Genomic DNA, 25,221 nt, shown 5'->3' with positions numbered 1-25,221 from the left:
TCAACGTTACAGGGATGAAGTGCTAAGACCAGTTGTTATGCCATTCCTACAGCAACAGCCTCAAGGGATCATGTTCCAGCAGGATAATGCGAGACCTCACGTTGCTCGCATTGTTTAAGACTTCCTTTATCAGAACAACGTTAACGTCTTGCCATGGCCTGCACGCTCTCCAGACATGTCACCTATAGAACATCTTTGGGACTACCTTGATCGCCAGATTCGACAGAGACAACAGCCCCCACTCAACAGACAACAACTACAACAATCCCTAGTTGAGGAATGGCGACGCATCCCGAATGATGTAATCAGAAGGCTGACTACATCTATGCGAAGATGTGTGCATGCATGTATCCGAGCTCACAGGGGTCACACACGTTATTGGAGACATTATTGAGTCTGAAATACCTCATTTTGCTCGACTTCATTGGGTGATATTTCAGTATAAATTTGGTTTTTGACCCCACGTGTAACTTTCACATTATGACGTAATTGTTACCTGCAGTCATGTTGCTTTTGTTGGTGATTTACATCTGGTATTGAACTATTAAATAATATCACAAATAATGCTATTCTTTTTATTTGCCGTTACCCCACAAATTCAAATATAATACTTGTAAAGTTTCTTTTGGCCGTGAGTATATATAAAAAAAACCCCACAAAAATGTTCTGCTTTATCAGTAGGAGTAGGCTATCTATCTGGAGGATGTAGCCTAGTGGTAAAGTGCTCGCTTGATGTGTAGTCCGTCTGGGATCAATCCCTGTCAGTGGGCCCATTGGGCTATTTCTTGTTTCAGCCAGTGTACCATGACTGGTATATCAAAGGTTGTGGTATGTGCTGTCTTGTCTTTGGGATAGTGCTTATGAAAGGTCCCTTGCTACTAATGGAAAAATGTACCAGGCTTCCTCTCTAAGACTATATGTCAAAATTACCAAATGTTTGACATCCAATAGCCGATAATTAATAAAGCAATGTGCTCTAGGTGTTGTTGTTAAATGAAACAAACATCTTCCAGATAGGTTATCAAGACCAGATTAATGATCATTTCTTAGCTTATATCCCAAGGGTTCAAGAATTATTCCAGAATTATTTCTGTAGTAAGGACAAATTACAATGTTACTTTCTAGGGCAACAGATCAACAACCAGTGAAATTATGCATTATAATGTGAGATTCATTATTAACTTTTAGTGCTTTTAATATACACATGTATATCGTAGGTATTAAATTGTATAGATATACCTAAATGTAATACAAATATGTACCTGTAAGATGCCCAGCTATAAAATAATCTCAATTGTTTTTGTGGGGGTTTTCAAACTCACAATACTTTTGTAAATAAAACCAACAATTGCGAAATGAATAAATCTTTCTCTCATTTTTTAACATCTATTATTTTGATAATGTATTTGCACGTATATATTAATGTTACTTTTATCAAGTGTAATCAACTAAAATCCTAGATCTTGTCAGGTCAGGGCATAGGACTTAACATGCACATTCAGAGCATGCTGTTGTAGTGCATGCCTGTCATAGGCGCAGGTGTCGAATTATGCCGGCATCTCCGTCCAGAAGAGGAAAGGGTTTGGAGTGGGTGGGACGAAGGACTGCCCGCGAAACACAAGAGAGCACCAGCAGCCTGACCAGGGTCGGTAGCATGTGGGGGGTGGGGTGGGGGGGGGGGGTTATCCTAGATCTGGGCCCACTTTCACAAAACATCGTAAGCCTAGTTCTGCACATAAATGTAAATCTACGACTAAATCACAATTCTTATTACTATTATACTACAACAAAGATAGTTAGAAATACACATATTTCATTTTCTTGTACTTAAAATGCTCTGTTTTCTGTAATGATGTAATTTTCTTCCTGAAATAGATGCCAAACACTTGTAAATATATAATAGATATAACTGCTAGTCGCAGATGCAAACTTATGATGTTTTGTGAAATTTGCCCCTGAATGTTACTGAGGAATCTACCACTTAATGCTTAGATTTGGGGCCTCAATCACCACACTCCCATTGTTTCATGTAGGCCTGCTAAGCAATACGTTATCCACACTGCTCGAGACTTTTGGTTTTTAAGAGAAGTTTAAAACCGACTATCCACCAATAATATAGACACCAAATGAACTCAACTGCTCAAGTAAGGTCAGCCAAGTTAAAAATGAACATTAAAACTTTGGTAATGTTTTTGATTACTATTCTAATTACTGTACATAAAAACTTGTTGTAGCAATAAAGAATAAAATAAAAAGAAAGCATTTTGATTTTAGACTACTAATATGTACAAAACAAATCTGCTAAAATAAATTTTAAATACAACTTAGCGAATTTATAAAATTTCTGTTAAAAATCTGGTTATATATATACACATGTACATGTAGTGACAATCCACAGCAGAAAACATATTCTATATAATCTATCATAATATCATGATTTTAATGCGTAGGTCTAAGATTTCGTGTAAAAATAGTTACTACTTGTTTAATGTAAAAAAAACCTAGTACAGTCAAACCTGTTGTAAGTAGTCACCTATGGAAATAATCAATATGTCAAATAGCTGCTTGTATTATTTTTGAGAATAGTAAGAAATCCTATGTATATGGAACATTTTACAAAGTATTGTTTCATAATTTGCTACACTAGTTTCAGAAACCGCTATGTAATTCTAAAAGGTTAAACAGTATTTGCTAATAAATTTTTCACTGATTACAACTGTCGCCATTTTCAATTTTGAAAACAGAATGTTGCCCAATATCTATGATAATAGCAAGACAGCCTCTTAAAACAAGTGGTTGCTTAAAACAGGTCTGACTGTAGCATTATTTGAATACCAAGGTGTGGAACTGTATATAGTGCTTAACTAAAATATTATAATGTAATATCTGAATGTTTTGCTTTTCCATTAATTTTCTGTTGGCAAATATTTCATGATTTACGGTAATGTAAAACCCTCACTTGCAACCACAGGGAATTTGAGAGCTAAAAACATTACTTCTTATCATATATTTATTATACACAAGCTCTGCCAACCACTGTTGTTTGAACACTGAATTCACAATATGGAAAACCTTCAATAAACAATGGTCAAAATGTAGACATATCAAGTCTTTTTCAACATTTAGAGAGAAAAACAAAAACCCCAAAACCAACAAACAATGGGCACACAAGGAGTATTACATCACAGAGGTAAAAGCACCATGTTAACATTATGGTATAGCATCTGCTACACAGTGTAAATAATTAATATAGACCCTTTTCATGTGATATCATTTTTATCTCATGGTTCTGGTCGTCAAAGAAACTTGGTCATGATTATATGGTCATGGGAATACAACTAGAAAAGCAATTGTGCATATACTGAAAACACTTTTTTCAATTAGTTTTAACTTTAAAAGGCTCTTGAACTATTAAAAGTAGTTACTCATATAACTGAACATGATTATAACTGAATACATAACACTGTATATAACATATATTAATTGGCTTCTCTAGCAAATATTACCAAGGGAGATAATTATATTAAAATAGCCCCCCCCCCCCACACCCACACCCACACCCACACACAAAAGTTGCAGTTTGTCATGGAGCTTTACTGATTTGATGGTATAGCTGGCATGTTTGTGAGCTTAAAGAAACCATTCTAACTGTATAGCCATTGTAACTTTCATAATCATTATATTATATCCAAAAGAATCATATGTATCTTTGTATTGAGTCTAGGCAAATAAAATGTATTATCTTTGTTTTTGGTATATACATTTATCTTCTTTTTTTTTTGGGCATATTAATTAAAAAAAATTTAGGCATCTCAAACTACAATTAAATTATAAAAAAAAAAAAATATATTATTAACTGTATTAGTAAATTCTTGTTAAAAAGTTCCATTCGAGTCAACATGAAAAGAGTCTATACTAAGTTTTGTATAATCTAAGATAAAGAGAGATAATTAGGTAAACTATGAAACATTTTGGTTAATGAAAAATACACTACACTACATGCATTTATATGTCAATATATAAACAATTTAAAAAATCCAGGTAATATGCACATTGATAAATTTTAAAATGGTTGATGTGTAAATGAGAGTAAAATGTCTTTATTTTTAGAACATGGCATTGTAAAAAGGCCAAATAAAATGTTAGCCACATTTTCAACAACAAAGCAATAAAATTTTCTGCTTAAATAAAAACAACTTTTGCAGGTAAATTATACTATATTTTCAGACAAAATAAACATGATAAATAAGTTCTGTAGACTTGTAAACACACATACAACAGTTGCCTTAGCCTGTTGAAAATTTGCAAAAAACATTTATATCTCAATTTGGCTGTTTTCTTTCCCGTTTTATCTTCAGACCAACCAATATTTTGTTTCACACAACTATTGTAAAATAAATATACATCCATTAAAATTACAGCCTGGTTTAGTCCATCTTAAAATAATATTTACTGACAATGACAATCATTAATCTGTTTTTATACCACATTATAACTATTTACAAGTAATCCATACACATTATTGAAGAACTAATGTTAAAAGTATTAGATATAAAGATTATTTAATTTTCCAGTATTATCTATGCTGTGGTTAGAAATTCTGAATTTCATACTGGAAAACTAATGAAAATAACAGTTACAGAGATGCACTAGTTTTTCAGTACCATATACATCCATGCAAACTGTGCTTGCAAATTCTGAATTTTATACTAGGAAATTGTTGAAAGTGATAGTTATGGTGATTTCTTTGCACTTCCACTATTAAATGAATCCAAACTGTGGTTAGAGATTCTGTATGCTGAAAAACATGTCACCAAAACAAAAATATTTCTATAGTTTTCCCATATTAAATCAATGCAAACTGTGGTTAGAGATTTTATATACTGAAAAAATGTCACAAAAAAGTTAATGTATCTATAGTTTTCCTGTATTAAATAAATCCAAACAGTGGTTAAAAATCCTGTAAACTGAAAAACATGTGATTAAAATAATTAGTTATAAATTCTGTAGTTTTCACATATTTAATCCGTCCAAACTGTGGTTAGAGATTCTGCATGTTCCAGTATTAAATCCATTCAGATTCTTTTTCTTCAAATAATGTATTTTCCAGGAATCAGTCCATTCAAACTACATGGCTAAAGATTCTACAAATTTATAGTATTTAATGCATTCATTATGTAATTAAACAGAGTCCCTATACCAACATTACCATAAATCCATTCAAATTGTTATTTTCAAGAATGAAATTGATTGAAATTGTAATTAAAGATTATGCACTTTTGCAGTATCAAATCCATTCAATTTGTGGTTAAACATTTTTCTTTAGTCACTATTAGACCCATACAGTTTGTGGGTAAAGATTCAGCTCCCCACCCAGTATTAAAAACATTGAGACATCTACAGAGAATTTTTTTTTCCCAATATTAGATCCATTGAAATTATTAAAAACATTCTGCATTTTTCAGCTTTAAATCCTTTCAGATTGGGATTCCTTCGATAAATCCATTGTTTTTGTTCACCTTTTTCCCCATCAGTATTAAAAACATTGAGACCTCTACAGAGAAAAACATTTTCCCAATAGTAGGATCCATTCAAATTATTAAAAACATTCTGCATTTTCCAGCTTTAAATCCATTCAGATTGTGATTCCATTCATAAATCTGGTAAGTTTTTGTTTTGTTTGAAGACCAATCTTGAACACATTTCCCTTGGAACTTGAACAGATATATCCTAGAACCTTCATAGGATGTAACCATATATACCATAGGTCAATATATTCACTGACCTGGCTGATCATTTAAATAGCTTCCATTCTGGCAAGAAAGATGATTAAGTAAGCACACACAAAATATTCACGTATGCCTTTAAGATGATGACGAGTGTAACATGATGTGTCGGTGTGTCGATGTGTCAGTGTGTCATGTGATATGGGTCAGGACTTGACGATTTCACACTATACAGTGACAACAAACTCTGGGTTCACGTAGCTGAAACCAGAGAACTCCGTCTGGTCAAGATTCATGATAAACAGTTTGTCTGTGGGTGTCAGTTTCGGGGGCTCGGAGGTGAACTCACGATCAAAGTTGCTCACATCCTTTCGGCTTTTCTGAAAGATGCAAAAAAGAAATATAATTATTTACAAATAACGTTATTTCTTAAAGATGCAAAAATAATTAGGATAATTTACAAATAACTTTCATTTCTAAAAGATGCAAAAAAGAAATAGAATAATTTACAAATAATATATTTTTTTCTTTATTTTTGTTTTTTTGTTTGAAATATTGAAAAATGGCCAATACTGGTACACATGAATAGTCTGTTTTGTTTAATGACACCAGTAGAGCACATTGATTTATTAATCATCGACTGTTGGATGTCAAACATGGGAATTCTGACAATCTAAGAGAGGAAACCTGCAACATTTTTGCATTAGTAGCAACAGATCTTTTATATGCACCATCCCACAGACAGGATAGTAATTAAAAACACTTCTTTTTTTAACTATAAACAACAAAATGTATTAGAAGTTTAAGAAAACAAATGTTTACGTTTTGGTGTTGGAGTAAAATTCAAATCAAGGTAATACACTACCTAAACTATTGATATACATGTATTTGAATATCACCCAGGGCTCGAAACTTACCAAAAAATAGGATGACCCAAAAATTAATAATGAATGTTGGCAAATTAAGGTAAGCGAACCATGAAGCACAAGCAAGATTTTAATGTGGAATAAATATATGCAATATAAATATTAATAGTGGCTCATATGTTATAGCTCTAAAGAAGATCAAATGTCATTATTTTTTAATATTTATAAGTTGCCCAAAGGTGACATTGGTTGCATTTGGTGATCTGGCCAAAGGCCGTTTCGAGCCCTGATCACCAAGTATGATCACCAAGTACACAAGACACCAAAAACGACAAGCACTCTTTGCGTCTCATTTAACTGGCATAGATGCCAGAACATTAAATCCTTTATAAAATTAACTGAAGAAATAGCTGGCTATTCACTGCTTATTTTACAATTAATAAACCACTGTCAGCGAAACAAACATTCAGTTTCCCAGTGATCTCCTTTCTTGGTACTGAATTTCTTTGGATCTACACAGGGTTAAATTACTGAAAATCATAGACCTAAGTATTTTGTAAGTTACATTAGTTTTCAATTGCTTATACTGATGAATTTAGTGTAACCTCTTCAAAATTATTACTTAATTTTCAGAGCTACTGGGAGTGAGTGAGGGAGGTATGGGTGTGTTAAAGGAAAATATTTTTTTATAAGAAGTTTTTTTTTTTTAATGACACCACTAGAGCACATTGATTGATGAATCATTGGCTATTGGATGTCAAACATTTGGTAATTCTGACAGTCATCGGAAGAAGTAAAGTTTGTTTTATTTAACGACACAACCCACAGACAGGCAAGCACATACCACGACCTCTGACCAGTTGTGGTGCACTGATTGGAACGAGAAAAAAGTGTATAAATATATCAAAGTTAAGTAATTTTAAGGATCTTAAGGACAACAGTTTATTTTGATAAATATGACATTGGACAAATGGTTCTGAAAACATTGCAGGTTCTTGAAAAGTATGAAGTACATGTATAAGCCTTTTTAGAAAAAAACTATTTACCATCTACATTGTAAGTTGGAGAACAGGAACAGTTTTGGAATACTATTAATTCTGGAATAATTACATCATTTTAAGGCAAACAACTATCAGCTAATACCTAGTTATCACAGCTAAATCCTATTGTTTAAATTTAATATTCATCAGTATATACTCTACACATTCCAATAACACAAGACATTCAAAACAAAAGAAAACACAACTCTTAATTGTGAAAATATAAGAAAAGGTCATCTTTAATCAATAATATTTCAAATACAAAAAAAAAGAAAACCCAGATCGAGGATTCTGAACATGGTTTGGCAAAATGGAGAAATAAATATCACTGACAAAGATGTCTGGAGCTCAATTCTGACAATACAAGAAATGTCAGTTTGTTGTGGGTGTGCATGCAAAACAATAAAATACACTTTAGTACAGTCTAAGTGAAATTAAATCTTACTGACCACTCTGACTTAAGAAATCTGTTAACAGATCTAAACAAAGTCAATGTCATCACTTGTGTAGATGATCTTCAGTACAGTGTATCCGGAACAAGATCTTACTGACTTATGTGACTTATGCTATCTGTCAAATGATCTAAACAAATCCAATGTCATCACTTGTGCAGATAACCTTTTAGTTAAACAAGCATTCTGAGAGTACTGCTAAAGCAACACATTTCCTACCAGGTCCAACAAATATTCATATCGTCTAAGTCCAAAGGTCATATCTCTGTCAAAAACAGGACAATCCCCATGAAGTCGTTTGATCTGTCATTATACGATGAAGTTGAAAAAAGGTCCAAAAAAAACATGTGGGGCAAATAAATGGATGGACAGACATGGCAGATGGAGAAAAAAACCTATAGTTCCCTCTAGTTAGAGTGGTAGGGGACTATTGACCAAACCAACACAAGCATGTTCAGGATGGCAAGCAATCATGGGCTCTCACAAACTATTCCATATACATAATACCAAATTGAATGCCAACCCCTGTAAGTGCTCTACGTCCCAGACAAGCTACAATAGTGTAACAGTGTGTTATAGCTAAACAAGTAGAGTCATTATTCATGATACTGGCCTCGGTGGCATTGTGGTTAAGCCATCTGACATAAGGCTGGTAGGTACAGGGTTCGCATCCCGGTATCAGCTCCCACCCAGAGCGAGTTTCAACAACTCAATGGTGTAAGGCCACTACACCCTCTTCTCTTGCACTAACCACTAACCAACTAATAACTAACCCAGTGTCCTGGACAGGCAGCCCAGATAGTTGACGTGTGTGCCCAGGACAGCGTGCCTGAACCTTAATTGGATATAAGCACGAAAATAAGTTGAAATGAAATGAATGTTCATGATAAAAAGGTTCCCTACTACCAGAGCAGCAGTAAGATTTGATTTCAGTCAAACTGATTCTATGTTATTACACACAGTAGCAATATTAACCAGATAAACTTTAGTTTGTGTCATGTGATGACAGTAATTTGATGCTCTGACTTTATGCGTTATGTGGAAGCGCTTAACATGACTCGCCATATTTGTGGGAAAAGAAATCAATATTTTATACTCAACAAAATTACCATAAATTGTCGAATAGTTTGTTTCGTTTTGTTTAACGACACCACTTGAGCACGTTGATTAATTAATTATCAGCTATTGGATGTCAAACATGTAGTAATTCTGACTCGTGGTCATCAGAGGAAACCCACTATATTTTTCCTAATGCAGCAAGGGATCTTTCATATGCCAATTTCCACAGACAGGAAAGAACACACCACAGCCTTTGACCAGGTGTGGTGCACTGCTTGGAACAAGAAAAACCTCAGTCAGTTGAATGGATCCACTGAGGTGGTTTGATCCTGCAACGCAAGCACCTCAGACGAGCACTCAACTGACTGAGCTAAATCCTGCCCCTTCATTGAAAAGAGGCCACATCTTAGAGCTTCATAACAAATACAAAAATAGAAGCCTGCCTTGAATAGATGCCTGCCTTACACACATGCCTATTTATGCTATCGTAACTCTGTTAAGTTAGACCGGCCTCGGTGGTGTCATGGTTAGGCCATTGGTCTACAGGCTGGTAAGTACTGGGTTCGGATCCCAGTCGAGGCATGGGATTTTTAATCCAGATACCGACTTCAAACCCTGAGTGAGTGCTCCGCAAGGCTCAATGGGTAGGTGTAAACCACTTGCACCGACCAGTGATCCATAACTGGTTCAACAAAGGCCATGGTTTGTGCTATCCCATCTGTGGGAAGAGCAAATAAAAGATCCCTTGCTGCTAATCGGAAAGAGTAGCTCATGTAGTGGCGACAGCGGGTTTCCTCTCAAAATCTGTGTGGTCCTTAACCATATGTCTGACGCCATATAACCGTAAATAAAATGTGTTGAGTGCATCGTTAAATAAAACATTTCTTTCTCTGTTAAGTTAATGAACATGTTATAATCATCAGTTGTGTTGCATAGCAACAACAACAGGAAAGGTGAACTATTTTTCAGCGAGGTTACTGAGGTAAGAGATTTCACAGGTCCAAAAAAATTTTGGAAGCCTACATTAGAAGATGACCTTACAGCAAGGCCATTAGAATTTTTTTACAAAAAAACCCCATAGAAGCTTGACTTGAATAGAGGCCAGGTCTAAAAGCATGGTGAAAAAACAGAAGCCTATAGTCTGTCCCATCTTCCTACAAAAATGTTTTGTAAATAATTTCAGTTTGGTTTGACATAAGAAGGAAAGTAAAAGTGTTTTGGAAATAACAAAAAGATACTATTTTTGTGTGCAATTTAGAAATCAATTGGCTTAGAAATCAATAAGTTGTAATAAGAAAATGTTTTATTTAACGACACACTCAACACATTTTATTTACGGTTATATGGCATCAAACATATGGTTAAGGAACACGCAGATATTGAGAGAGGAAACCTGCTGTCACCACTTCATGAGCTACTCTTTTCAATTAGCAGCAAGGGAACTATTATGTGCACCATCCCACAGACAGGATAGTACATGCTACGGCCTTTGTTACACCAGTTGTCGAGCACTGGCTAGAACGAGAAATAGCCAAATGGGTCTATCGAACCCGTCGATGGACCCATTTGGCTATTTCTTGTTCCAGCCAGTGCTCCACAACTGGTGTAGCAAAGGCCATGATATGTAGCCTACTATCCTGTCTGTGGGACGGTGCATATTCAGTAGTATATAAAAACAGGGAGTACTATAGGCTTCTATGCAATGATTTATAATAATTAAGAGCCAGTAGATATTTTCAGCATTTTTCTTTAAATATTGTTTTACCCCACCCCCCACCCCCCCCCCCCCCCCCCCCCCCCCCCCCCCCCCCCCCCCCCCCCCCCCCCCCCCCCCCCCTTATATCTAAAGTCTACTGGCTCTTAATTAATTTTGTTGAGTATATTAACAACACTATTACAATCTGGTTTTTATATTATTTGGACAACTGGCTAAGAGAAATAGATAATATTTCATGTTTTTTGTCAAATATGATTTATATCTTATCGAGTGAAGTTTGCAATCATATCTTATGAGTCGTGATTGCACAACGAGTGTGATATGATTGCAAACTTCACAAGATGAGATATAAATCATATTTGACAAAAAATATGAAATTTTCTATTTATTATATAACTTTTAGCAATTTACCTTTATTTTTAAAATGCCAGCAGCAAAATAGTTCCGGCTTTCTTACAGTGACAATAACACATTTTAGAGTGAAATAGTGAAATTTTCACTCTAAAATGTGTTATCGTCACTGAGTGTCCGATATCACTTTTATTTCACTAATATTTTAAGATATTTCACTAAATGTTATATAATAATAAGACAGGTAGAATGATAGATCATACATGTAAACATACGGAATTTGAGTCTATAGGTTAGAATCATTATTACTATAATTTCTAAGAGGACATTTAGGTCTAACATTCTTAAATACATTATTAAATAAGGCTGTTCTAAAATTTCATCCTGTGGGTTGGAGGTGGAGAGTAAAGCAATTTGTTTTAATATTCACTATTCACGGAATACAATACAATAAATGGCAAACAATCCTAAAATATATTTGAAAATAGCACCAACCATACATAAAAAAAAAAGTCTACAAATTTTTACTTGAATACTGTATCCCCCCACCCCCATTCCACACAGACAACATTTTAAGAAAATTATTTGCCTCCCCCAACACACACATCTAGAATACCCTTAATAATCACTAAACCGTATTATTAGGTTATAAAGAAAGAATATCAAATTCCTATACAGCAATTAACATATATCAACAACAAAATAAGACACTGGATTTCTTACTCCCATATGATGTAAATATCAACACCATTTAAATAAGAACTAAAGGTATTAGCAATTTGAAACAAATTGTTGCTAGCACCATTAACACTCCACAGGGAGAAATATGTAAACAAAAAACATATCTAAAATTTTAAATAAATTATACAGCTGATATATGATATGAATTAATTTTTGAGCATGATTTGTAGTCTATTGTGCAATATTCATGACACAGTTTCATATTTAGTTCTGTGAAGTTATAAAATAAATATTATATCTACGGTACTCAAAGCCCTATCAGCAGAACTCATTGGTTTTCTTATTCCAGTCATTTATCCATGACTGGTTTATTACTAAGGTATTGGCAAAGAGATATAAACTTTAAAAAAAAAAAATACATTTCTAAAATGTATATTAAATTATCAGTTTGCATCTATTAAAATTATTGATGTCTTGCAAACATTTTAGAACCATTTTGACTGAGTCTACTTACCAATTAAAATTTTATCATGAAAATATATACATATTAAAATATTAGTTTCTTTTGTTATTCAGTATTCTTAAAAGATACCTACCTGTTAATTGAAAACAAAATATAATAATAATAATAATAATAATAATAATTTTTGTTTGTGGTCACTACATGTATATTTTTCTCATTCTGTAATTTGTTTAATTCTTATTAACTGATAATTTACTATTAATTTTCATTGCAATTCTGTCATTGTAGGAAAACAAATTTCAACCAGACATTTAGAAGACAAAAAGCTCATGGGTGATAAATGTTTTCAAATTGAAAAATTACATTACAATTTCATTTGACAATGAAACATGGTTCAGAACAATAAGCTTGAAAAACAACTCTAAATGGAAATGGACAAATCCCTCATTGCAACAAATACCGTTCAACTGATTCATCTAATGGCCAATTTTAATCATAGATATAAATGTAATTATCATCATATCACAGACATAAATGTAATTTTCATCATAGATATAAATGTAATTATCATCATATCATAGATATAAACGTAATTTTCATCATAGATATAAATGTAATTATCATCATATCATAGATATAAATGTAATTATCATCATATCATAGATATAAATGTAATTTTTATCATAGATATAAATGTAATTTTAATCATAGATATAAATGTAATTATCATCATATCATAGATATAAATGTAATTATCATCATATCATAGATATAAATGTAATTTTCATCATAGATATAAATGTAATTTTAATCATAGATATAAATGTAATTATCATCATATCATAGATATAAATGTAATTATCATCATATCATAGATATAAATGTAATTTTCATCATAGATATAAATGTAATTATCACCATTAATAATCAATCAACACTGTTGAAAAGTTGTATTCAAGAAGATTATAAAATACATTTAACATTAAGGAAATGTTAGTTTATCTCCTTGGATGCTACTGATCTTCAAATAACTTATACAGGATAATGATACTCATATTAAGCCTAAATAAAATTACAAGTATCAAAAGCACACAGATGCCCCTTTCTTTCAGGCTGAAACATTTTGACCATAAATGTCGAAGTTACCACTCAGATGAATACTGTTAGATGGCCAACAAGTTAAAAAAACTAATTAACTGGCATTATGCAAGGGGATTTCTTTTCACACCCAACTGAAAACAGTGATACATGAAAGTTACTTATAAATCTATAAATCAATCCATTTGATTCAACTCAAAATATCACTCACACACAAGCAGTATAGCAATATATGTTTACAAATTATTTTATAAAATCAGCAACCATTTTTTGAGCTTTTAAAACATTATGTACATGTATATCTGTTACCATTATATTATAGTAACTACCTGATTCATGTGTTAATCTGATGATAATGATACATAATTACATGCTTCATATAAAGCAGAATATATGCCATTAAAAATCACAACAACATAAATACTGATAAAAGAAAAAGAAATTAAATTAATAGTAAATTTAAGTACTTCTACATATGCTGCCAATTCGCTAACTGCCATAACAATTCAGTTGGACTAATTATTTTATATGCTGATGGTGACTCTTAAACGTCAAATCCTGACATTTAAACACATTTAAAACAAATTAGCTTCCAGATTATATGCTAAAGTTAACAAATTTTATAACAGACTGCAAAACTTAAACAATGCTTAAATAGTTTCAAATTTGTTAAACAAGAGATCTTGCATAGTGCACAATTTCATTCTCTGGAAGATTTTAATCACATTTTAATTAAACTCTTGCATATAGTGTTTCATTCCTTAAAACAATACATTTTTGAAATGTATTTGGAAAAGTTTCTTCACAAATATATGTCAGTTACAAATGTTAATTGAAACAACATGTGTCACACACATTATTCCATGTTGAAACAGTGATAGTGTTGGTATTCAGCTACTTATTTTTATTGTCTTCAAGTAATAGCTAATGTAGCAATACTTTTGTGTACCCAAGTCACAGCTGGCACCACAATACTTTCTACATTCAGTATGGGCCACAGTTGGCCTTTCACAATACTTTCATGATGAATACATAATGGTTCTACAGTATATCAAATTGAATTTAATAATAAAACAATCAAAACATGCCTTAAATAGTCTCAACTTTGATTCCTTCTTTTATTTGAAATATTTCTTGAAAATTTTATTCCACAAGATTAAAAAATAAATTTATTTTAGTATGAATTCAAGTGTCATACTTAACAAAATAACTACTCTGAAAAATAACTACTTGCAGATATATGACCTACATGTATATCAATGACTGTTGTGCACTGTGCACAAACAACATTTGCCAATTAATGTTATGCAGACTGTTCAAACAGAAATACACATGTATCTAATGAATTTCCAGTAACTACTTATTTCAATATTTAATTTTAAACTATGGCTTATTAAAGAGAGAGAAAGATATACCATGAAACTGGTCTAAACTGGATGACACTGAGGACCTTATATTTATCCGATTTACAGAGAATTAGGTGTTTAAGGTCCAAACTGAATGACACTGAGGACCTTATATTTATCCGATTTACAGAGAATTAGGTGTTTAAGGTCCAAACTGAATGACACTGAGGACCTTATATTTATCTGATTTACAGAGAATTAGGTGTTTAGATGGTCGTGTTTTAGCACAGGATTCTGGTTTGTTCAAGGTCTGGTTTAAATAGGTTTCACTACATTCATTTTACAGGAATCATATAATTTATATTTAGTTATGTTCAGTATTTGATATTTGAAAGGTTAACAGCCAGCTGCTACTATATCATGCACAGAATTCATTTCAAAATGATCTCATAACACTCAACAAAATGTGATACGACTTAGCAATTAGTAATGTGATAATATGTTGACTGTCAATTGTGTGTTATTCCGTACTTGATGCGTAGTTGCATGATAAATATGTTCATTTGCTACTTAACATAACATTAAGAATTAACTTTCATCTTTGTTAATGAAATCATAACATAGTTTTGAAATCAGATAAAAATAAAAAATTCAGCAAATAACTATAGTCAAAATTTTGTACACCTTTATATATGGAATCGTCCTAAACACATATATACTTATGGTTAAATATAAGAACAAATTATCTTCATTTTACTGTTAATAAAGACATAACACAGTTTTGAAATCTGATAGTTTGTTGAGTTGTTTTTTTCTCACACAAATTCGGTAAATAACCATAGCTAAAACTTTGTTGAAGTTTAGATGAGGCACTTTCTCAAATGCATACACACTTTCGTTTAAATATACGAAATTAAAAAATGTCACTGTTAATAAAATCATAACATATTTCTGAAATCTGATACAAACAAAAGTACACAAAATCAGCAAACAACCATAGCTAAAACTTGGTTCATCTTTATATGTGGAACCTCCTGAATCTATTCTGCATATACACTTCTGTTTAAAATAGTTTATAACATAAGAAACACTAAACAGTGATTATATAATTTAAAAGTGAAATTATAAGCAGCTATATTTATCAGCAATGTGTAAAATATTCATTGAGTAAGTTTTTTAGCATATAAAAGAAATAATTATAAATAACAGCCCCATTACCAAAAAAGGGTTAATATAAAAGGAGCCTGTTTTATATTGGGGGTTTTATACACTGGTGTTTAAGCATTATAAATATATATATAGTTATATTTATGTAAGACAAAACCAAGCTATATAAATTCAGCTCATAAAGATTAACTTTCAGAAAAAAAAAAAAAAACCCATATACATATAAAACAGTATGCTTTGTTAGGCAAATAGTACAAAATGTAAAACGATATGCAAGCTGTGGGCTAGATTATTCATGACATGTATCTAGACAATGCAAAGTACATACAGTTTTGTTGACGCTATGTTTAAATATTCAGCTATTATGTTTAAATATTTATATATAATGTTTAAATATTCAGCTATAATGTTTAAATTTTCATATATACCGGTATATCGGTACTTGACACAAATTTATCAATATACAAATAATCAACATGAATTAGAACCCTTCAATATTTTGATTATCAATTCCATAATGTTTTTCACACAAAATAAAATAAAATTAATTAAGGCATTTTGATTATAAATAAAATTTTGTTCACATATTAAATATTATACAAGTATGTCTGTAATAAGACGCTAGTGTATTCAGTGATGCAGTATGTTTTAAAAATCAGTTATTATTAACCAAACAAGTTTGTTCATATCCATATTTATTTAAAATTAAGGCATGTTCATCCTGGAAACAGACACCAACTTTGTGAGTACAGGTTAGATGCTCATAATTTCATTAGCTAATGTGTGTGGTTTAAATAGCTTCGGCATGAAAGACAATCTTGATTAACTAATAACTTTTTCAATTTAACAGCTACAAATGAGACCTTGTAAAATAACTTTTTGTCCTTAATGGTAAATATCTGACAGAATAGAAATGTATATATTTAACTTGTATAAAGTGGTCACTGCTCACAAAGGACAATTTTTGTATTTAGTTTATTATAAAAGTTTGTCCTCTGCTAATATTTTAAGAACCAGTCTTATAAGACTTTTTTTTAATTGTAAGAACCAGTCTGATAGCCATTTTTGCTACAACCAATCTCACAATGAAAACCCGACTTCAAAATGTACAGAGCACATTGTAAATTGTAAAAATATTGCAATAAATACAGGTGGTGAATAACACATAGTGTAGATCATGAACGTTTGTGGACATCAAAGTATTGTGAAAACTGAATGAATAATGACTGCAATAGTTTATTCAAGCACTTTGCTACAAGCAAAAAAAGAAAAATAATAAAAATAATAAACCATGAACAAAAAAACCCTCGTTGCTTTAATGCATTATTACCATCTCTTTCAATAAATGGAAAAAACCCACATTATAACTGTTTGGATTTGTTCTAAATTATTTCCTAGTTTTTATTATATAAATTAGTCAACTGTACAGCTGATATGGGTCTTTTGACCAATTAAATTAGAGATAGCAAAATCATAAATGCTAGATGTGCACAACTATTTCTTTGTCTTTTGACAACTATAGTGTAATACAGGAAACAATCCACCAACCATGTGGATTATCATGGACTATGGTTTCAATACATCAATTCTCAACAGTCATTTTTTAAAATGTACTTGAAAAAGTTTCTTATCATCGGTTATCCATATTAACTGAAACAATGTGAGTTGCACATTCTGTTCATTGCTGAAACACAATGATAGTGTTTGTATGCAGCTATTTATTTTTACTGTCTTCAAGTAATAGCTAATGTCGCAATACGTTTGTGTAGCTAAGTCACGGCTGGCATCACAATACTTTCTACATTCAGTGTGGACCACAGTTGGCCTTTCACAATACTTTCATGATGAATACATAATGGTTCAACAGTACATCAAATTGTAAAAAACAATTAATGATAGTATAAAATAAAATTCAAGACATTCCTTGAATGTTGATTTTTATCTTTACAATTATGTATTTACAAAGCAAATGAACGATTGCTGTAGGAATAATATATACATTTGTGTACATCTGTACATCTTGTACATGTTTTACTGGCAGTTTGACACATTTTAATTACATTCATACTGTGCCATTTAAGACCATGAATAAAAACTGTTTATGCGTGTCCAGTTTTAATTTTTATCCAACTGCACTGGTAATTAATAGTAATACAGTGCTTATGATTACGACAAAAACAAAAGTATAGCTTGTTTTACAGTAATGAAGTATTCTGCTTAATCATACTGTGCACTGACAACCTCAGCTACATTCAGTGAACACAAGTGGCATTTATTTTCTTTCTTTTATAATGTTATGCAGCAGGACTTGACGGTAAGAATTTGTCACCCAAAACATTTTTTAAAAATTGCCATGGGTTAAACGGCCCACAGATGGCAATTTTGAGCCCGTCTACAGCATTTTATTTTTAAACAGTGACTTTTGCAGCAAATAAATATGACTGAGAGGTTATTTTATTGCATAAAGACATATTTCAACTGTTAAATACTGGTAGATAATGTACACAAGATATATTCATTATCTGTTATTGAGGAGTTTTACCAATGGCAGTAAATTTTTATCCAGTGGTAAAAAAGTGCCATTGGTGATGCACTCGACCCACAGCAAATTATATCTAAACAACGCCAATTGCCATCAGCGCCATCATTAAGATTGAGCCCTGTATACAGGGGAAATTTTGTTTTAAAATGTTTAATTTGTGATAGTTGGTGATCAGTTGAAAATTGTACAACAATTATTATAATAACATTTTGGAACTGTCCAGTGATCTGTGAATCACAACACAATCATGAACAAAATGTTCCATGTCACTGAACTAAACCATATTTAGGAGAAATAAATTGTATTTTATGACAATAGATTCATACTAAATTGTTAACATATAGTTTTTCATCAAATTTGTACAGATAATATTATTAATGGAATTTAACTTGATACAAAAATTATTACTGGTAACAGTTAAGTCACCAACAATAATTAAGAAATTTCATATTACAATAAAAAAATCTTCTCTTTTTTTTCATTACCGGTATATGCAATAAATGCAATCATTTGCTATAATTATATTGATTTAAAAAGAAAATCAAATTTTTCATTATCAAAACATATTACAATTATCACAAATAAGTGAAATACATGTATATTCATAGTAGCAACTGCTAGCTGCTTGTATAAGATTTAATAAGCTATATACAAGATTACAATGTTAATTTGTAATATTTCTTCTGCCACCAAAGCAGATACACTCATCATGTGTGTGTGTATATGCATGTATATATGTATTTTAACACACATACCCACACACACAGCGTTGAAAATAACAACATGCTGTTAAAAAGCTATTATGCGGCGTATCATTGCAATAACACAACTATAACCTCAGATAGGATGTTTTGGTAATTATTGACAGTGGTAATGTTGGTCGTATAAGTCGGTTTTTAAACAACTCTGATGCATTCCTCAAAAGCAAAATGTTAGAAGAAGTTACAGCAACTAAAACTCTATTACAGAGACAGGGAAAAAATACCAAAAGCAACAAACCGGATATCTGTTGTCGCATCCGTCCTTTAAGAAGAGACAAACACACAAATTGACAGAGAACTAAACTAAAAACAAGGCAGCCAAGTCAACAAATCAAACCAATGAAAGACGGTGATGAACAAGCAAAAAAATGGAAAACAGTACTAAAAAAACCAACATAAAACAGAGTGTTCATAACAGTAGTTAAAATACACAAAACATAAAACAGGGTCTTTGGTCTTGTTTAATTTCCACATTGAATTTAGTTAAAATGTTTTTAGCAGAGTGGAATAGATAAAAGTTTGCAGGGGAAAATTTCCTGAAGGAGTTTGAAAATAATACTGAATTGCAGATCCTATACACATAGTGATACACATATTTAGTGTCACTATTTATATATCCTGAAACAATACTACTGCACCATGATGAAAAGACAAAACAATTAAGTAAAAATCTATTGTTCACATGCCAAGATGCTGATTTTGGTCATATCTTTACGAAAAATCCCAAAATATCACATCAACCCATTTTACGGAGTTCACAAAGGTCACGGTATACTAATACATATGGCAAGGGAAGACAATTTTGCAGTGGAGGTGATGACTCAGGTTTTATAGCATTTTTGTTGTGCTAGCATAGTAAGTTGAATAAGATTATTGGGAAAGTCATAGGATTTTTAAAATGTCACTTTCCATGAATGTGAAGTCATGGAATTTTAAGTTAGGTCATGGAAAGCTATGGAAAATGAAAATTGATTGATAACAACCTTTTTGTCAATTTAAAATAACATAAGAAAAAGTATGTAATTTACTTCAAGACTTTATATTATTTTTTGATTTTATTGATGATATCACAGAAACATCCCCAAAAATCCTAAACGTAAGGTCATGGAAATTGTCATTAAAGTCATGGAAATTGTCATTAAAGTCATGGAAATTGTCATTAAAGTCATGGAAATTGCAGGTTACAATTCAAGGATTTAATATTCAGTTACTTTGATAATATCCTATCCAGTCAGGTGAAATGTTTTAATCACAGGTTTTTACAAACACATGCCTCTTTTTTAATTCTCTGTTCACTTATTATTATTATGCAGTTGTATACAAAACCAATGATTGGTTGGAGTGAGTTCAAGTATTATTTCAAGATTCTTTCTTTTAGTGTTAATTTTATTCAACAAAATGCATTACATGCAACATTTAAAACTTAAATTTGTCTCATCTTTTGTGTATATTGTTTAATTCTATAACTAGCCCTCATAATTATCATAATTAAATTAATTGCATAAGCAACATGCATGTTAAGTGAAGCTAAAATATTTGCAATTTTAGTTTGTTTTATAAAAAAAAACATGAAATGAAAATATGAATAATTCACTTTAGTTATTCCATCTGGTATATTAAAGGCTGTGGTACAATGTATATAAAAGAGCCTCTTCGTCGATAATAACAAATATTAGCTATCGGGGAGTCAACTCATTTCTTCTCTAACTTTGCTTTTGCATTTTGTCCGCACAGAAACATTTTCAAAAATGATAATACAGAATAGTCATGGGGTTTGGGGTGGTTGTCTCATCAGACTAATATATAAAGAACATGGTGTTATTCAGTGAAAAACAAATTTTTTACAGAGGAGGAACAAAAGTAAAAAGTAAAAAGTTTGTTTTGTTTAATGACACCACTATAGCACACTGATTTATTAATCATCGGCTGTTGGTAACATTTGGTCTTTCTTACATATAGTCTTAGAGAGAAACCTGCTACATTTTTCCTATCAGTAGCAAAGGATCTTTTATATGCACCATCCCATAGGCAGGATAGCACATTTTACAGCTTTGATATGCCAGTCGTTGTGCACTGACTGGAGAGAGAAATAGCCCAAAGGGCCACCGACAGGAATCGAGGTGGAACAAAGACATTTCTTATTTCCACCATGCTTGCAATTATTTTTAACAGTCTTCAAAGTTTTCTGCAAATGATGAATAGGGACATCACAGCATATTAATTGATCAGTAAGGTTAAAGTGTTGTTCACCTAAGGTGAATTAAAAGTTGAATTTGACAAATGTATTTAATTATTAACCACCAAATATCTAATTAAAAAAGCAAATGTGTACGTGTAATAAAAGGTTCCTTTGCACTAAATAAAATGATCCAAAGTTTGTAAGTGGTTCAAATTTTACACAATGTTGGCATCAAAACAAGAAAGAAAGAAAGAAAGAAATGTTTTATTTAACGACGCACTCAACACATTTTATTTATGGTTATATGGTGTCAGACATATGGTTAAGGACCACACAGATTTTGAGAGGAAACCTGCTGTCACCACTATATGGGCTACTCTTCCGATTAGCAGCAAGGGATCTTTTATTTGTGCTTCCCATAGGCAGGATAGCACAAACCATGGCCTTTGTTGAACCAGTTATGGATCACTGGTCGGTGCAAGTGGTTTACACCTACCCATTGAGCCTTGCGGAGCACTCACTCAGGGTTTGGAGTCGGTATCTGGATTAAAAATCCCATGCCTCATCTGGGATCTGAACCCAGTACCTACCAGCCTGTAGACCGATGGCCTACCACGACGCCACCGATGCCGGTGGCATCAAAAAAAAAAAAAAGTAAAGTTTGTTTTATTTAACGACGCCACTAGAGCACATTGATTTTTAATCTTATCATCGGCTATTGGACGTCAAACATATGGTCATTCTGACACTGTTTTTTTAGAGGAAACCTGCTGTCGCCACATAGGCTACTCTTCTTTACGACAGGCAGCAAGGGATCTTTTATTTGCGCTTCCCACAGGCAGGATAGCACAAACCATGGCCTTTGTTGAACCAGTTATGGATCACTGGTCGGTGCAAGTGGTTTACACCTACCCATTGAGCCTTGCGGAGCACTCACTCAGGGTTTGGAGTCGGTATCTGGATTAAAAATCCCATGCCTCGACTGGGATCTGAACCCAGTACCTACCAGCCTGTAGACCGATGGCCTACCACGACGCCACCGATGCCGGTGGCATCAAAACAAATGCAATCATCTCATAATATTTACAACCGATAAATAATTTCTTGAAAACTATTAGATTTTTCCTTTATTACCATCAAACATACATTGTTCATTATATGGCAAAGGAACCTTTTCACATTGACTTTATATTAAATACAATTATTTTAAATGTCTTATATTTGGTAGGGTATAAAAACTTTAATTTAATTATTAGCTATACATTTTTTGACCAAATCTGTTCCACAAATTGCTTGTAACTTTTGATCTTCATTCCATCACTTTGTCAAGAAGAGGAGCAAAGAAATGGATTTTTCCCCCCACCTAATCCACCACTTGTTGCACTTTCCAACAGATGACATGATAGCACATACCACAATCTTTGAAATACCAGTTGTCGAATTAGGAAAACAACCTAACAGGGATGAATTATGAGGGCTGATATCAAGGGGAAGAGAAACCAAACAAGACCACCGACTTGCAACAGATCTCAAAGACTGAAATAAGGGTTGACGTAAGAAAAGCTTGTGAATGCATCATCGTCTAAATTCATGATGATTAGACTGTCGATGGGAGTCAGTTTCACTGGCACGCGAGTGAAAATCTTGTCAAAGTTCTCCGCCTTTTTGGGGTCAGTCTGCAAGTGTGAAATGAAAATAATACACAACATTTAAACAGAAAGAACAGAAACAAATGAGACGCTGAGCTGTCGACAGGCAAAGGGATGCAGAGGAGAGTGCTTTCAGAAAGTTATGCTCATTTCAAAATGTAGTTTACTTCTTCAGTTCAAATACAATGCTTAAAGTGACAGACCCTTGTTTTTAAACATTACAACAGATTTTTCACCATTAAAGCCATTTGTTGATAATTTAAATTAGAAGTACTTACATTTTATTATTTAGAATATTCATTTTCACACACATGATGTGGTTCTGATCGTCCAGGTTTTTGTAATACCCCAAAATGCATTTTTTATAATTCTAAAAACGCACGTTTGTCTGAGAAGTAATGGTTATAGAGACAAGCTCTAGTTATTTTTAGACTGTTTTTCCCTGTTTAAACATCACAGTAGCTTCTCTCTGCTATAACCTTATCCAAATGTGTTACAGGTTTGTAGATTAACTAAACTTTGTGTCCATTTTCACGTGCTGAAACTAGGGTCTGAACCTTTAATTAAAAATGAAACTCTTGTATTTCTCCCCCCCCAAAATTTATCACTTGTTTCAAAATGTAACGATTGCTTCAAAGTTCACACATTGCACCCATGTGGAATCCACCAGTGATATTCATTTCTTTTCTTCTCAAACCTAATCTGTATACGTTTTTCTTAATTAATTTGAATATCTACTTTTGGGCTATTAAAATGTAAGAAAAGCTAATGAACTACAGCAAAATATTCCAGTTTATTGGAATTTACATGTAATTTAATGAAGCAAAATGATTGACCAATAATAAAGTTGAAAAAAAAAACTATCTAATAAAAAAAACCCAGATTTGAACTGTTTTAACTAAATTTGTTTCTGTTTTCCATTTTTTTCGCCATCAGTAATCATATCCAACTATTTTAAGACAAAAACAAGAAAATTGTTACCATCACCACACCAGCCCAAACAGGGCCAGTCTTTTTGTTTTAATTCTTTTCACATGGACTCATGTACAATTTACGAAAGAAAATAATTTTTTAGACAATTACAAAATGATGGGGAGGGGGGAATTGGCTACCCTAAATAAGAAACTAATAAATTAATAAGTTAGAAAAACTAACGAATAATACCAAAGTTATCCGAAAAGCATTCTGTCACAACTTGTCACAAAATATATTGATTGTTAAATTTAAAAACTCCCCTAACTACTTGGAACTTTTCTCACAATATTAAACACAAGACAGAAAACAAAACTCAGAAATAAATACACATAAACAACCCACAATATAACTCACAATATATATTAAAAAAAAATTTAACAAATGAAAACAACATGCTAAACTAAATCCTTTTATCCTTCATATAAAATATGAATGCATGTTGATGAACCTGAAATCTTATCCCTCGTCTAACTTTTCAAAGTTCTTTGTGACTTCAAGTACTTCTCTCTCTCTCTGTCTATATCCAAGAGAAATAAAAAAGAAGACATACCAGTTGTGGAGAACTGGCTGGAATGTAAAACAATTTCTAGTAAGATGGATCGATCATGTGACCTACCACGCCCCAGCCAGACACTCTACTATGGAGCCAATTCTCCCGTTCTACAAAAAGAAGAAGAATGATGGTATAACTCACAATTTTCGGTTTATGTGGTGGCTGGATCTCAAGGCATTCGATCTTCTCCCAAACAATTCGCCTGAAGAATGCGTGGTCTTTGATTTCCCGCTCCCCGGTAGCATTACACCCAAGTCGTTTCGATGGATTCTTCGTCAGCAGCTGAAAAAGAAGAAAACAATATTAGCTGGTACAGTCATCAAGTCATTAGCCATAATGGTGATTCCGGCTCCAGCTCCATCCCAGTGTGAGTCTTAATACCTACATCTGTCTCACTAATCACTAACCCACCATCCTGGACAAGACAGCTGACCATTAACCTTCTGACTACTGCAGGCAAGATATTTCGCCTGACATCACGCCAGTTGACATACTGTACACAATTCATATTTCCCGCCGTTTTGTACATGACACTCACTGGAATCGATTTATTAACAGGAAATGGAAGACTTAAACTTTTCACTGTAAAATACCTT

The 25,221-nt window shown here is 32.4% G+C and overlaps 1 protein-coding gene across 5 annotated transcripts in view; it reads right to left on the bottom strand.

Annotated features, from left to right (window-relative positions):
* Nucleotides 1-1,829: 1,829 nt before the first annotated feature.
* LOC121380057 (calcium-dependent protein kinase C-like) overlaps nt 1,830-25,221 on the bottom strand; it is a 238,559-nt gene continuing 215,167 nt past the window's right edge. For 3 of the 5 annotated variants that reach the window (XM_041508792.1, XM_041508795.1, XM_041508796.1), the window contains 3 exons: nt 24,767-24,907; nt 19,508-19,531; nt 1,830-6,106 (listed from right to left, as the gene is read on the bottom strand). In XM_041508792.1, coding sequence (XP_041364726.1) covers nt 5,954-6,106; nt 19,508-19,531; nt 24,767-24,907 — 318 coding nt within the window. In that variant the 3' untranslated portion in view covers nt 1,830-5,953. Of the gene's footprint in view, nt 6,107-19,507; nt 19,532-22,430; nt 23,125-24,766; nt 24,908-25,221 lie in introns of those variants that run through there. The other 2 variants (XM_041508793.1, XM_041508794.1) reach the window with 2 other exon arrangements.

Source organism: Gigantopelta aegis, chromosome 8 (genome assembly GCF_016097555.1).
Source record: "Gigantopelta aegis isolate Gae_Host chromosome 8, Gae_host_genome, whole genome shotgun sequence".
NCBI lineage: Eukaryota > Metazoa > Mollusca > Gastropoda > Neomphalida > Peltospiridae > Gigantopelta > Gigantopelta aegis.
The sequence above is the reverse complement of the archived record's forward strand: the minus strand, read 5'-3'. Positions and strand labels throughout refer to the sequence as shown.